At 35.8% G+C, this 17,251-nt stretch overlaps 1 protein-coding gene across 2 annotated transcripts; it reads left to right on the top strand.

The window, feature by feature from the left end:
• Positions 1–4,910: 4,910 nt before the first annotated feature.
• On the top strand, positions 4,911–17,102 carry LOC130940194 (uncharacterized). Of its 2 annotated transcripts, XM_057868271.1 has the most exons (8): positions 4,911–5,188; positions 5,393–6,114; positions 6,662–6,776; positions 7,557–7,676; positions 14,899–15,041; positions 15,533–15,847; positions 16,057–16,179; positions 16,640–17,102. In XM_057868271.1, exons 1-8 carry the CDS (start codon positions 4,936–4,938, stop codon positions 16,886–16,888), a joined length of 2,040 nt encoding a protein of 679 aa, XP_057724254.1. In that variant the 5' UTR covers positions 4,911–4,935; the 3' UTR covers positions 16,889–17,102. The 2 variants fall into 2 exon arrangements, with proteins under 2 accessions (XP_057724254.1, XP_057724248.1); XM_057868265.1 differs by having other exon boundaries at positions 4,911–6,114.
• Positions 17,103–17,251: the final 149 nt, after the last annotated feature.

Raw genomic sequence — 17,251 nt, 5'->3', positions numbered from 1 at the left:
AGTAAGCTTCCATTGTCCAAAGCCGAAAGTGTTTACAAAGCCTTCATTATCAAGCCTTTTAACTGAAACCAAATTCAAGCGAACATCTGGAGCGTGTCTAACATCTTTGAGTAGCAGCTTCATTCCCATATTAGTCTCAATACAAACATCTCTTACACCAATAACCTTGGCCAAGCTATCATTACCCATCTTAAGCACTCCAAAATTACCTGGAGTATAAGAAGTGAAGAACTCCTTCTTCGGTGTAACATGTATTAAGGTGCCACTATCAATTACCCAGCTAATTAAACTCATCATCAGAAACAAGATTGACCTTGTACTCATAATCAACAATATCAACAGTAAGAAGATCATTTGAAATAGAAGATACACGATCGTTACCACTATCATCCTTCTTTTCTTGCTTACCTTTGTTTTTCTTTTTCCAAAGATAGCAATATTTTTGAACGTGACCTATTTTGTGACAGTAGTGGCACTCAATATTCTTGTATCTTGACTTGGATTTGCTCCTGCTTTTACCTCTACCCTTCTGACCTCTATTATGATTTCTCCCCCTGGTTTCAGTGACTAATATTTCAGAGTGTGACGAAAAATTTTGCGTCTTTCTTCTCATCTCTTCATTTAAAATGCAACGTTTAACTAGTTGCATACTCACTTTACCATTCGGAGCAAAATTAGTAAGAGAGATACGAAATGTCTCCCAAGAATCTGGTAGAATATTTAGTAACCAAAATCTTTGAACCTCATCTTCAAACTTGATTTCCATGCTTGACAACTGATCCAGAACCCCTTGAAATTCATTCAAGTGATCTAATACTTGTGACCCCTCCTTATATCTCAAATTCATCAACATATTCAACAAGTACAATTTATTATTGCCAGACTTGGAAGCATACAAGGATTCAATTTGATTCCACAAAGCCCTAGCATAAGTCCCATTAGCAATGTGATTGTAAACATTATCATCCACCCATTGCCTAATAAAACCACAAACTTGTTGGTGTTCGAACTCCCATTCTTCATTTGTTTTAGATTCTGGTTTTTGTGTAGAAAATACGAGTAAATGTAGATTTTTGACAAACAATAAATCTTTTATTTTGTCCTTTCATAGATGGTAATTAGTGCCATTCAAACTTATCATCTTAGTAGAATTATTTGTCTTCATCTTTCAAGCAAGTTATAACCAAATACCCAATACTGAGCTCTGATGCCAATTGATAGGAATAAAACACAATTCCCTACTTGCAAGAATTAGAGGAGCAACAATATCCACTCACAACAAGTATTAATACCAGCACAATAATACCCAATAGCAACGAAAAAAATCACATAAACCAGAAAATAGAAAACAAGCTAACACACCAAGATTTTTAACGTGAAAAACCTCCTCAATGAGAGAAGTAAAAATCACGAGTCACTAAGACCAGGATATAGCTTCATTATGATGAAAAATAGGGTACAAGAGAGTCACAAATTACTGCACAAAACGTGTATAGAACAAGCCAAACAACCCAAGTTTCAAAGCTTACAAAACAAGAACAAGAAGATAAAAATATCACAAAAAACAGAGCTACTGTGCGTGGACAATATCTCCAGCTACAGATGTCAAATTGAAGATCCGAAAGGTGAAAATAAAAACCAGATGTATAGAACACACTGTCTAAATTTGAGCTCGATCCAACGGTTAACGAATCTGCATCGACCAATTTACAGAGACAGCTTTGTGTATGTGCAAAAATAACTTTTTCTCTTTTCTTCTCTTTAGTGTTTGGTGTTTTTCTTTAAAAATAATCTCTCTCTCTCAATCCTAACTTATCTCAACCACTTTAACTATTCATGAATTTAGATAATAGCAATTAGGCGTTTTCTCCACATAAAAGAGAGCCCAAAAATCCAACAATAAAATCGTCCTCTGCTTTATGTTTGAAAATTTGTACCGTGTACATATACCGTATACGAGTATACTACCGCCAACCCTATATATCAACAGTTTGTATAAGTACTGAATAAGTGAATAGTAATTTATACTTAATTTATTGATTATAACTCAGCCCAATTATACATATAAACTAAAATCTAAATAAAATTAAATAAACATGTGCCAAATTAAAGGACCGTGCTTTCTTTTTTTATTGGACTTATCCGTGTAACTCAAATATCGCTTAAGGGTGGTATTAGTGATAGATCTTGAAATAAAATTTTGGAGGGTCAAATAGAAGATAATTATCAAGATGTTTTTGATATAAATCCCGTTGAAGATAAGTTCGTCTAACCTTCTTTTTCTGATTTGGATGATATTGCCAAATTTAAAACTATTTTTCAATGTCTTATTCTAAAGAATTAAAGTCAAACTTATTAGATGTAACTCTTTAAACTTTTGAAGGTTGTATCTTATTTTCTTTATGATTCATTAAAATAGAAGAATTATCTATAGGTGTTGATATTGTAAAAATTATATATTCTCATTTTTGAATATTAGCATTCCTCTTAAAAAATGTATCAATTCTTTGATTTTTCAGAATTATTTTATATAAAAATTTAAATATATATCTTGTAAAATATGTAAAAAAAAGTTAAAAATAAATATTAAAATTTATAATATTTATTGAATTTTTTTTTATCAATTTATACAAATACAATAATATCAATACTTATTGAATATTCTAATATTTTTTATCATATAAAAAATTAAATTAAATAAACAATAAAATATAAGATAATATTAAATTACATAAATAAAAAATACATAATTTTTTATATTTGAACTCAAAGGTAGAAGAGTGTTGCTTATTGAATAGAGATGAAGATTAAACTTTGGTATTTTAAGTCATAGTAAAGTATTTGAACCAACTGAACTATTTTTTATTTTTTGAAGAAGTACTACTAATTTTTTTAACAAAAGTTTGGAGAGGCCGTCTCAGTTAAGCTCCGCCACTGGGTGGTACCATAAAATCAGGCTGATATCCTGCGAATACTAATAACTGTTTATAGCGCAACAATTTTATAAATACAAAATTCTTAATATCGTAAAAGGTTACTATATTCATTTTGAATTACATTATACTCTTCTTCTACTCTTACTAATTTGGGCATCAGAGTGACTTTGCAGGTACATGCCGTCACTATTTTTCTTGAAATCAACGTATATCTCAAGTCCAACCCCTAAATAGAACGAGTTATACCTCAAACCCAGTTTACCATACAAAAATATTTGGCGTCCACCGTGGGGACGAAGTTTTAAACTAACCTGATTTTCATATCTTCCATCCTATATTTTCACTCCTTTTTTGTAGGTCACCGCTCATAGCGGAAGAACCGAGCAACCCTTTTCCTCCCCCAACCCAATTTTTATGAGCTAATGGCCATCAACGTGTCTCTGCGAGCAAAAAATCGATGGATGGCTAACTTGTTGAATCAGAGACAAAACAACCAAAACAAGGGAGAAGAGCACAAGAATCCTGAAACAAAGACGACGAAGACGAGCACTCGTCGAAGGCTAAACTCGTGGTGACAACCACCCCAAAGCAAGCGGTGAAGAAGACTAATCCATTTTTAAAAGGCATTATGAGCTTTCAGATGTCTAAAAACTTCATCCTGCCAATAACGCTGAAACCTTATAATATAATTGGCGATTCTAATATACGTGTCCCCAAGTTCTATACAACGATGTTTATGCACGGTGCATCCGATCCAATACCTTGTTATACGTTTTCTACCTTTTTAGATGGTGTTGTCTTGATATTGTTTTCTAACTTGTCTGCAGGATCTATATCAAGTTTTGATGAGTTGACCAATCTCTTTATCAACAACTTTGTCGCGTCAAAGATCTATGTGTACGACTTAGATTACTTCGGTACCATTAAGCAGGGACAACATGAAAGCTTTAAAGACTACATGACGAGGTTCGTAAAATCGACCATGGAGATACCTAATCTCAATCTAAAAGTTAACCTACATGCACTAAAAAGTGGACTCCATCCTAAAAGGTTCTAGAAAATCATAATTGTAACAAAATTAAAGACATTGACTGAATTTCGAGAAAAAATAATAAGCTAAATCGAAATAGAAAAATTCGGATAAATTTAAAAAACAGAAAAGGCCTAACCCTAATAAAAAAGAAGACAATAGCAAAAAACAAATACCCAAACAATAAGACCGATCAAAAATCCATTAAACACTATTAGATCAAATTAATAAATTAATATGAGGACAGTTATTTTAATTAGTTTTTTTCTGGCCCATGTTACAAACACTATTTTTTGTTAGGTAAAATTCTTTTACTGTAATTGTAGTAACCTTAAATACACATTCATTTAACTAAATGATTAATATTTTTAGTGATGACTTCATACACCATATGTAATAATTAATATTATTAATTAATCAAATTATAGTCATATTTAACCACCGATATTTATACTATCAAAAACTCTTCATTATTAGATCACTAAATTAACAATAATTAAATAATAACTAAAAATAATAAACCTTTTATATTTCTCTCTTTCTATGTTGTCAATTGTGATAGTAATAGTAATATATATAACGGTACATATGTCTTTTTTAATTAGGAAAAGTCTAGGGATCAGTAATTTTTGTATTTTTTGGTCAACACTTAATTATCAAAACAAAGTGATAGATCTCCCACCATTAGATACTATTAGATATAATCTCACACCATTAAAAACACTATTGATGACCAATTGATGATTACAAAATACCAAAATTGCTGAGCCTAGTATTCCTCTTTTAATTATTTGCCGGTAGGTCATGATAGTGATAATAATATATATTTAACGGTATAGGTCTTATTTGCGGCTATGTCATGATAGTAATATATTTTATCTCATATATCAGCTCTTGGGTTGTCTCCTTAATTGATGAATAGAACTAGCAGCAATAAAGCCCTCAATTCTCCTCCAAAACATTAAAAATATGATGCAGGATAACTTGCAAGTCCCAAAAACTAGGGAAAAGATGGTCACGTTTTCAGTGGGTGTTGGCTCGGCTGTGTTTGCATTGCTCTCTTACGCTTGTAGCTCCACCTTCCAGCACCTCTTTGGAGAGTTGAATTCCTGGTGGAAGATCATTGTCTATACCATTTTCAGTTTGATCACTTTAGTCGCGGTGGTGGTGCTTTCCATGTTGACTACTGTGCCAGACGTGCCACGTTTTGGCGACTATGCAGGTCTCGTGAAATTTTTTGTTTTAGTCCTTGGCTCCCTCTACTCCTTCTTCGTCCACAGACCCAACGAAGAAGAAGGTGGTGGTTTTGCCTTAGCTTCCTATATTGCCTTTGTTATAACGTGGCTTTGCTGTGGATTAGAGGTGGTCATGTGCTTTTTCTTGCAAATTACGTTTCTACAACTGATGAAGATACATTGGGTGTTAGGTGCGATTGCGATGGGTATCAGTTCCGTCCTGATCGAAGGTCCACCACAAAAATATCTCGTACATAGAGAGGGTAACAGAGAAAAGGTGGTGAGGTTGGTGCTTGCTTTCCTTCCGGTTGAATCATGGTGTTACGTCCTTGTACAATCTTTCCACGACGATGCTATATTCAGGGACGACGACGAATTCAGGAACTACATCCTGAAAGTCTTCAAGATCATGGTTCCCCTTGGGTACTGCTACCTTCTTTCTGTTCCATATTTCTTAACGAGGATGTTAGGTATATGGAAATTTTCAAGGCTACCTGTTTTCTTGGAAGACTATATGAGATTTATCATGTCACTCGTGATCATGTATCACATTTATTGGGAGGGAATTTCAGACTTTTGGGTTATATACGGTTTGTATATTTTTTTTGTTACTTTAACGAACGTGGCAATTGGGAGGCGCATCTTTATATTTTTAGAGTTAGGAATGATCTATGTCGAGCTGGTTCTACCAATTTCATTCGCGGGACTACCAATAAGGAACCAGTTATTATTACTAGGCTTCTCGTTTATAGGATTTGTTTGTTCCGTACTTATTATTACTTACCTTACCCTTAAATATGGAAAGAATGATCCTGTAATCCAAGAAAGGTCTCAAGATCCTCGTCCTGCTCATGGCGTGGCTCCTAATACAGCAAGCCAAAGTCGTGAGACTAGTAGCTCTTCACCATATGTTGTAAGTTCTCGCATTTATGTTTCCTTTTTAGATAAAAACCCAAAACAGTCCGAAACACAAAAAAAAAATACCCAATTTAATTTCTGAATTTTATTTTTAATTTTTCTGTCAAAAAAGTCAATATTATTTTTTTTTTTACAAAAACTAATTAATTCTCAAAAAAAAAATTAAGAATTGGTTTGGGTGTTTTTTTTAACTTAGTTGTTCTTTCGAGATAATGGATATTCACTCCTTCTTTCATGCATATCAATATTTTTTTTATAATTTTGTTTTAAGTAATGTTACATATTTAAATTTTTTTATTAAATAATAAAATTTAAAATCATGTTAATCATAATTAATTTTTATTATATTAAACAAATTTAATTAAATTTAATTAATACAAAAATTTAAATATGTAATATTATTTATTTAATTTTTTTGTCAATAATACTTAAAAATAAAAAATAATTAAAATTTATTTTATTTAATATTTATTAATTAAGTTAAATTTTGACAATTTTAGTTAGTTTATTTTTTTTACCATATATTTTTGGTTCTATTGCAGGGTGTTGGCCTTGAGAATCTTGGAAACACATGCTTCATGAATGTGATCTTGCAGTGTTTCACTCACACTGTGCCATTTATTCAAGAACTTCGTTCTTTCTACCAGCACACCCCTTGTAATTATCTCTTGCCTTTGTAACTTCTTTTTCAACTGTTTTGTTGACTAGTCCTACCAAAAAATTTATTCTCATTAGAGAGTACAGGAAATCAACTTTTAATTAGCTAATTTTAGTATTTAAAATTTAAAATTTAAGATACATAAAAGATTAATTGATATTGACTAAAAAAAATTATTACCTAATATTATTTCTAACTTAATTATATTATATGTATATCAAAATCGATCACTAAAATCAATTATTAATATAAAATATATGTTAAAATATAAATATATATTAAAAATAAATTAAATTACATATATTTATATACAAATATATTAGTGATTAATTTTAATGACTAATTTTAATGTATAAATAATATTTTTATTTTCAATTAGATTCATGTATTTATAAAATGCTTAATATGATCACTTGGAAGTTGGAATATGGTTGAGTTTCATTATTATAGGAAATCTTTAAAGGTTTTTAACATTATTTTTATAAAAAAAATATTAGTGAAAGTAATCAAATATCTTTATGCAGAAGTCATTATTTTTATCTTTTAAAATTAATATAACACATATTTAGAAAAAAATTAACTTTAATAAAAAATGCTAGAAAACTAATATTTTTAATAGGAAAAAATGAAGAGCTGGTTAGTCTTGCAAATGCAAGAACCTAACGTTTTTCTTAGAATAGTTTAATTTCTTGTTCAAAAAGATCTCTTTATAAGAATTTATCTAAATGAGACCTAGACATTTTGTTAGTAAAATCTTCGTCGTTAATGGGTGATTTCAGGTAGTAATAACGACAAGGGTTTGTGTGTTTTTTGGGCACTATGCGAGATCATTGATGCTTTATTATTAAATAGTTCGGGAGCACCTGTTCATCCTGAGAAGCTTGCTAACAATTTGAGTTGTATCCTTTTTATTCCATTTTATTCTTTATGTTGATTAATTTATTTAAGATTAAATTATCAAAATATATAGTACTAAGAATTTATCCTGATGACAAAAATAAGGCTCAATAATTTTTATATGGGAATTAGATTAGTGTTTTGCTTAGTAATGGAGGAATAGTGTGATTTACCCGATGGTGGACCTATGTTTAACACGCAGGGGCGTGGTGGCTGCGTGGAGTGTCAGGTGAGATGACGTGGCGCAGGATGAGTGAGATACGGTGGCAAAACGCGGAGACGTGCTAACTCATCACGTGGGGGCGTGATGATGATGTGGCGGAGCAAGAACTAGCCACGCTGGCATCACGTGGGGGCGTGATGATGATGTGGCGGACCAGGATTTGGCCACGCAAGCACGTGGGGGCGTGTTGGGGAGCATCACGTGGGGGGCGTGATGACGTGGCACGTGGGGGCGTGATGACACGTGGCAGTACGTGATTCGCCTGAGGCAATCAAAACGTGGGGGCGTAGTGAATGCTACCCTCTATATAAGGCAGTGCACGGCTTCATTTTCATTCTGAGGAAGTGTGTGAGTGTTTTTTGAGTGTGTTTTTGGTGTAATGGAGGGTACTACAAACTTGGTAGTGTATCGCGACGGGGAGATAATACGTAATACTCATGAGGGAGTGAGGTTTGTGAGCCAGAATCCGTTTTCGTTTGTGGTTCCATGCACCATGACGTTTATGGAACTTCAGAATGGTCTCTGTCAAAGCATGGAGAACGGAACGTTAATGAGAGTGAGCAGAATTCTGTACCGGAATCCGGTTGTAGTTTTTGGTGGTCTAATACAGTTTGATACCATGCCAATTACTGACGAAGTGACTATGCATAATATGTTTCAAATTCACCGGCAGACGCAGATGCGACAGCCACATATTGAGCTGTATGTTGAGTTTGAAACCGTAGAGGCGGAAGGGATTCAAAATGAATTAGAGGTGGAGGATGATAGAGCAGCAGTGTACGAGGGAATGAATAGTGACAGCGAAGAGGACTTCGAAGCTACTTATGAAGCCGGCGACGAAGACGAGGATGGTGATGTGGGAGTTGAGAAAGCAGCTGATAATGTAGTGGTTCACCCATCGATCAGTCAACCGATGAACGTGCCACCTTTTATGCGTGAGTTGGATCTCGACGCCATGCATGCACCGGAGTTTCCGGAATATTCAAACATAGGTACGTGATGACCAAATAATATGTTATCTTTAATATATACTTTGGATTGATTAGTAAACGATGATGGGCACTTTCTGTAGGCGTTCCTGATCCCGAGGACGGAGAGTTCCGGATTGGAGTGGAATACAGTTCTAGAAAGTCGGTCGTGGCAGCAATTAGAAGTTACACTATCGCTAGAGGAGTTGACTACGAAGTGTATGAGTCTGAGCCACAAACGTTCTATGCAAAGTGCAAGATGTACGGGCGTGGGTGCGACTGGCTTATCCGAGCCAGCTTGATACGGAAAAAAGGTTGTTGGGAGATACGCAGATACAACGGTAGGCACACGTGCACAACTGGAGTGATTTCACAGGATCATTCCAAGTTGGACTCGGACACAGTTGCTGAGGCTATAAGGCCATTGGTCGAGACTGACCCGTCCATAAAGGTGAAAACTATAATAGCCGAAGTCCAGTCAAGGTTCAACTATACCATCAGTTACCGAAAGGCTTGGTTGGCAAAACAGAAGTCCATAGCGAAAGTTTTCGGTGATTGGGAGGAGAGTTACCAAGCCTTGCCGTGGTGGCTCTCGGTTATGGTTCAGAAGATTCCTGGGTCAGTTGTGCAGATAGAAACACGCCCACTCTACAATGGGAATGAAGAGGCTCAAGGGGTAAAAATACTTCATCGCGTATTTTGGAGTTTCAATCCATGCGTTAGGGCATTCAGGCATTGCAAACCCCTAGTACAGGTTGACGGAACACACCTATATGGAAAGTACAAAGGTACACTTCTGGTAGCTGTTGCACAGGATGGGAACCAGAACATTGTGCCTATTGCTTTTGCTTTAGTGGAAGGGGAGACAGCTGATGCGTGGCACTTCTTTCTAAGGAATCTGCGAATGCATGTTGTCAGAAAAGATGGTGTGGGTATGATCTCGGACCGGCATGAGTCAATTCGGGCAGCGGTAAATCGTTCCGGAAGTGACTGGCAACCTCCAAGAGCATGGTGGATGTTTTGTATAAGGCACATCGGCAGCAACTTCCTACGCGCATTCAAAGTCCCTCACTTGCAGAAGCTTGTGGTCAATATTGGGTATTCAAGAACGGTGGAGGAGTATAACATCAACTATAAGAGGTTGGAAGAGCGAGGTGAGGCATATGCCAGGTGGTGCGATGCCATTGGGCTTAGACATTGGGTATTGGCATTCGACGAGGGACATCGTTGGGGCCATATGACGACGAACCTTGTCGAGTGCATTAACTCAGTGTTGAAGGGTGCCCGTAATCTACCTGTGTTGGCACTAGTTCGAGCAACATATTATCGGTTAAATGAACTTTTTGTGCGGAAGAGTGCTGAGTCTTACGAACGCAAACGTGCGGGACATACTTATTCTGTATTCGCACAGCAGCGGATAGAGGCAAGTATGCAACAGGCTGGGAATATAGTCGTGCACCGTTTTGACAGACGGAATGAAGTATTTGAGGTGCGCGAAATGACTAGTGGAAAGGTGTTAGTCGTTGATCTTACACGACGTACGTGTGACTGTGGGCACTTTCAGGTAGAACGAATACCATGTCGTCATGTTATTGCTTGCTGTGCTAACCAGCGAATCGATTGGCACGTGTATGTGCATGACGTGTACAAGATGACAGAGGTTCGTAAGGTATATAAATTTGAGTTCTCACCGTTAGGTGATGCCGAGACATGGCCTCCGTATGAGGGACCCACATTGGTCGCTAATCCCGCCTTGAGGCGAACGTCAAAAGGTCGACCAAAATTGACCAGATACTTGAACGAAATGGACTCACGCGACATGCGTGGTCCTCGGATATGCCGTCTCTGTGGTGCCCAGGGACATAGTCGGAGTCGATGTCCTCAGCGTGCCGGATCGAGTGGTGGGGGGGAATGACTTTTATTTTCATTGTATTTGTATTTTTGAATTTGCATTTTTATAATAAATTTTCTTTCTTGTCTAAGTCGTGTTTGAATTTTTAAATTTGAGATTATCCGTTGATGGTTAAGAACATGATAAACACAGAACATTAAAATACATTGAAACATAGTATGAAATGGTTCAGAACATCATAATGTTAACATTTACTGCCTTACTGAAAGAAACATACATATTTTAACTACAGATAACATCGACCAACATACAGAACATTAAAATACATTGAACATAGTATGAAATGGTTCAGAACATGATAATGTTAACATTTACTGCCTTACTGAAGCAAACATACATATTCTAACTACAAATAACATCGACCAACATACAGAACATTAAAATACAGTGAAACATACTATCAAATCTTAAAAACCCAACCCGATGCTCACTTCTTACGACCCATCCAGTGCAATGCCTTATCCATCATGCTCAGACCTGGCTTTGACGGAGTATACCTATCAGGTGGATGTCGCTCCGTCCGAAGGTCATATGGGTGACCTGCAACTGGGTCACCCATACCTGTCTCTACCCGAGGTGCCGACCCACCCGCCCCTGCTGGATCTGCTGACCCACCCGCCTCTCCTGGATGTGCCGATCCACCTGCCTCTGCTGGAGCAGATGCACCGGGGTTGTACTCGTCAACAAGTGTGTATGTCCGCCGAAGGAATCCACTATCACACGATGCACCTTCCGACGTGTGGTCGGAAACAGGATGCTCCAAACCATGGCTCATACCAACTGATGCCCCATGTGGATCAGCTGTACCCGACGGTGAATGCAGAGCACTAAAATCTGACCAACCACCCAAACTAGCATTGGCCCAATTCTGTAGTTGTTGATCTCCGTGACCGCCGATGGAAAAGTCGAACCAATCATCAGAGTGGTGGCTGGACGCACTCTGGTCCTGTGGCTGAGGTGGCTGTGGTACATAATAAGGAACCGGCTCAAACACTGCATGCTGAGGTGGCTGAGGTGGCTGAGGTGGCTGAGGTGGCTCAGGTGGCTGAGGTGCAGGTGGCTCCGGTGGCTGAGGTGCAGGTGCATGAGGAACATATGCCGACAATCTCAGCATATGTCCGAATGAGCGCACGTACCAATCCCGATACTCCGGGGTCGGTATGAAGTCCCATGTCGGAAGGGGGTGTAGATCCCGCATACGAGTGTTTCGCCTGTTGCCCCACTCCACTATCCAATCCCCAAGCAAAACTGTCCAGTCATAAAGCTGCACTCCGCGAAGAGCCATGCAATGCTGCTCTAGTGGAATCTCCCTAGGTGCTCGCGGTGGGGGCTGTGCGAACCCAAACTGACGCATCACTCGATCCGCAGGGTGCCACTCGATACACTCAAACGACAACAACGGAGCAACGATATCACACACATCAAGATGTCTGTGTAACTCGACGGGAATGTTCATTCCCTGGTACGGCCGCCACTCAAACTGCCACAGATAATTCGAATGTCAGAACCATAACATTAATCTTTGGATCTAGCATTCATTAAAACCATAAATAGTTACCTCCTGCATATAGTCTATATCATGCCTAAATGTCACAACAGTCTTCTCCAACCACGCTGTACTCCGCTCCGCATGACTCCACCTGAAACATGATACAATGAAAAAATCTATGTCAGTAACCGTAACTGAAACATGCATAATGAATATATTCTCCGACAAGAACCATAAATATTTACCTCATGGCAACTGGTATCTCAGCAGGTGGAAGGATATGCCTCGGTACGGGCGAAATACACGGCATTCGCTCCCATGCCCAAACAAACAACAGGTTAAGAGGACCATCCATCTCCTTCGTATCATATCGTGATGCACGGCATAGTGCTCGGTAAAGATGAGCCAGACATGCTGAACCCCAACTATAAGTATGGATCCGCTCAAAATCGCGAAGCAATGGTAGATACTTCGCATGGGCATATGCGGTCGACTTATCTGTGAATAGAGTCGACCTTAACAGACAGAAAATCTGACATCTCACGTATCTCCTTATGGACTCGTCAGTGTCCAACGGCTCCGCATCTCTGACACTTCGAACCCAACCGAGCTTTATATAGGATTTTGAATTACGACTGAGAACCGGTTGACGACCGAATATTTCCATGCTGTGACTCTGAACGAAATCACTACTACTGTCAGTCCATCCACTCACAGGCTCTCCATCAATTGGTAAGCCAAATATATGTGCGACATCCTCCAATGTCACCGTAACCTCACCCACCGGCAACACAAAAGTGTGAGTCTCCGGCTTCCACCTTTCAACCAGAGCAGCTAACAACGGGTGAGATCCTCTTATCATCCCAATCCTAGATACGTGGTAGAATCCGGTGACACGTAAGTAGTTTTCAACCCTCGGGTTCCAACTCTGTGGCGGATCCAATTTACGCACCAACAAATTTCTGTTCGGCTGCATCAATAAAATTATATTTGTTATATTACCTATAAATATGCATGTATTATTAATAAACAAATATTAATAATAATATTTACATATTTATTTACTTCAATAATAACAAACAAGCTATATATATTTTTTTTCTGATATTTATTTATTTATTACTTTAACAATGTATTAAATTTTTGAATTTGGTCAACATTTATATTATTTATTTATTTTACTATATATATGGTATTATTTTTATATTTTTGCCGTAAAAATTTTTTTTTTTTAAATTTTAACTTTGTCGTATTATAAAAAAATATTCTATAACAATTAATTAATTATACACAAAAAAAGATTATATTTAAAATTAAATTAAATAACAGCAAATTAAATTTTTTTTTATTTTTATAACAGCAGAATAATTTAAAATTAACAAAAACAAACTAAATAAATAACATAAAAAACAGAAATAAAAATACACAACCCTTCCAAGCTTATAATTTAGCAACTTACATAGATTGGATGATCCAAATAATTTATAATATGTTCCTCTGGAGCTTTATAATCACGAACCATTCTTTAAAATAAAAATAAAATAATATTTTTTTTTCTTCCTTTTTTTTCCAGCTGGGAACGGTGACCAACAACAACACAGCCCTCCTTGGAAGAACACTTCTCACCTGCTTATATGGAGAAACAATAAGTTCTCCTACCCACTCTCACTTAACTAACACTCTCTATAAACATTTAAAGGCTAGCTTCTTCGTTTATATAGAGCTTCAAGCTCTCCAAGCTCTCCTGCATGCTGTTTACCGGGGTGATACATGTCCCCTGCATGCCAACAGCTTCAGCACGCCCCCCCGTGGTGCATCGGGACTCTGCCACGCCAGCTCCACCACGCCCCTGCGTGGTGCCAGTCACTGCATGTCGGCCACGTCAGCTCGCCCCCGCGTGGTGTGCCACGACGGCTTCCGGCCCCGTCATCTCGCCCCTGCGTGGTGAGCCACGTTGAATCCTGGCTTGGTCACCACGCCCCTGCGTGTTGACCACTACTTCCACCATCCGGTAAATCCCCCCATCACCCAATATTCTCCCAATACACCAACACCTTTTCCATAAAAATAATAATTTCCGCAAAAATAACTCTTAAATATACGAAAGACAAATAAATAAATCTTTGAATTCATTCTATAAAATTAATTAATAAATATAATATTTTTTTATATATGACAATAAAAACTTTTATATTTAGCAAATGACTTATAGATTTAATATGAATTTTTGTGATAATATTTACATCACTATTTAAAAAATACACATAAAAAATTGAAACAAAACTCAATTTCTAGATTTTTTTATTTTTCAAAAAATATAATTATTCACAATATTTTTTTTAAAAAAACACTAAACATAAAATTACCAAATTTTATGGATAAAAAACTCTTATTTTTTTACTAATATTGATAAAAGGTCGTATCAAAATTTGATTTCTAAAATCTCATTTTAAAAATATATATTTAATATGTAATCATGTTTGTCATGTTTTTAAATTTTTTCAGAACTTATTTATGGTTTTTTTTTTTTACCAGTTATGTGAATGTTTAGATACTATTTTAGTAGTTTAATTATTCTTTATTTAATTAATTACTTTTGGGATGTTTGTGAGTCCATGATTTCCTATTGCAGATTTTTCGGCAGATTTTGTAAAGGGCCGGCAGTGTGATGCTCATGAATTCATGCAATGTGCCTTAGATAAGCTGAAGGAATGTTTCCCAGATGGGGAAGATAATCCTGTTGACAAAATCTTTAGTGGTGAAATTGTTAGCAAGGTATGGTTCACAATAAGAAAAAGAAAAATGTACAGACTTTAATTTATATCAAACATCGGACAAATTCATGAGTAAAATTACATTTCTCTCTTTATAATCTATAATCATATAATACTTTTAAATTATTGGCTTTGAAACTTTTCTAGTTTGTAGTAGCTAGTAGGTATGACAATCTCATCTAGTAAAATATTCTCCGTTTTTATTCTATTTTCGTTATGGGTCTTTATTTAATTTTTTGGACAGAGAGACAGAAACCTAATTATTATGCAAAATAAATATATGTTATTATAGTCAACTTAATTTATTTGTCTATTTAAATAAATATTAATATTAAAATTTTATTTTATATATGCAATAATTGTTAGTTAATAAATTGTTAAATAAAATTTTGACCTACGATAAATTAATTTTTAACTTATCAAGTTTGGGAATACCGTGCCAAACAAAAATTATGTTATGTATATGAATCTTATGCGCTGCTTCTTTTTCAGTTCTCGTATTCTGGCTGTGACCACGACCAACCTCCTTCTTATACTACACCGGAGCCACTGAACCTAATGTTAGACATGGACGGTGTTAAAAGTGTTGAGAAGGCACTTGAATCATTCTTCAAGGTGGATAAAACTGAGCAAATTACATGTGATACATGTGGGATACAAGTGTCCAGGAGGCAGCAAATTTTTCTGAACAAAACACCTAAGATTGCAGCATTAAAATTGAATAGGATTAAGAAAGATGAATATGTTGATTTCCCAATGGATTTGGATCTGAAGCCTTATTATACCAATAAGGATCCCAATGAAAATGTAAGTTAATTGTGACACTATATATTATATACTCTTATACCCACTGCATTAGTATATTAATTTTAAGATTCTCACAATATGTCATGAGTATTATAGCTCAAAAAAAATGTTATTTCAAAAAAGAGTTTAGTCATCACTCATTAGTGAATTTTTATTAGTTATTATTTGTTTCAACATTAATGATAAACCTTTTTTTTTTTGGGTGACAGGTAATATTGACATATTATCTATATGCAGTTGTTGTGCACTCTGGAGAAAACCTAAATTCAGGGCATTACTATTGCTTTGTCCGCACCTCTGAAAACAATTGGTGCAAGTATGATGACTCGAAGGTATATCATGGAAAATGAGTTTTCTCAATTGATCTTGTAGCTAAACCAAAAAAAAAAAAAAGAAAAAACCTGAAAAAAAAGTCTTATATAATATTAAATCACACTTTACAAAATTAATTGGGAAAAAAATCTCGATTAGGAGTCAAGAAAGTATTTGTACAATGTATACAATGAGTTATTTATTTAGTCTAATATAAGTTAAAAAATGAACTTCTAGAATAAAATACTACTAATTTTTCAAACACAATATACCCATATTATCTAGAATAACCATTCGAATACCAGGAATAATACACATCTGATATCTTACTGAATCGAACATTCCTAAATTTTCATTACATACGTTGTATAAATACTCTATTGTCTCTTGCGAAAAAAATTGAGGGCATCTATTTCTGAAATGCATATGGTACTTGCTTAATTTAAACAAGAATTAATTAATGGTTGATAATCGTTTCAGGCTACTGAAGCCTCTGAAAGTGAAGTTGTTGGAGAGGAAGCATACATATTGTTCTATGCACAGCAGGGTACACCATGGTTTGTGAATTCAATGTCGGTTTTGAAGGACACTAGAATGGATGAGAATGCTGAAGTAGGGATGTCAATTTCCTCCGACCAAAGAGATATCCGTAAAAATTTACTGACCAGGACACAGAAATCGGGGGACATATCCTCTCCGCGGAAGAGGCGGCCACACATACCCATTTAGTTTTAAAGAATGTTATTAAATTATTAAAATAAAAATTTAAATTAATAATTAAATAATAATAAAAAATAATAAATTCTGTTGGCCTTTAATACTTCTGTATAGTTTTTTTTTTCTCTGTTCGGCATACTTTCTGGAAGATCGTAATACCTTAATTACTGTGCATACATAGACACTATCTACTCTACTCTAGTGTGTTTGTTTGCTCTCTTTTAATTTGCACTGAAATACAGAATTAAATAGCTAGCAAACTTGGTTATATCTTATCCTATGATTTTGTGTATCTATCTATTCCTGCTGGTAAGTGGTAACTGCTTGTCGCTATTGATCCTTGTGTAGTTGATCCATTATTCAACTAGTTAGTTA

Source organism: Arachis stenosperma, chromosome 1 (assembly GCF_014773155.1).
Source record: "Arachis stenosperma cultivar V10309 chromosome 1, arast.V10309.gnm1.PFL2, whole genome shotgun sequence".
Taxonomy (NCBI): Eukaryota; Viridiplantae; Streptophyta; class Magnoliopsida; order Fabales; family Fabaceae; genus Arachis; species Arachis stenosperma.
The sequence above is the reverse complement of the archived record's forward strand: the minus strand, read 5'-3'. Positions and strand labels throughout refer to the sequence as shown.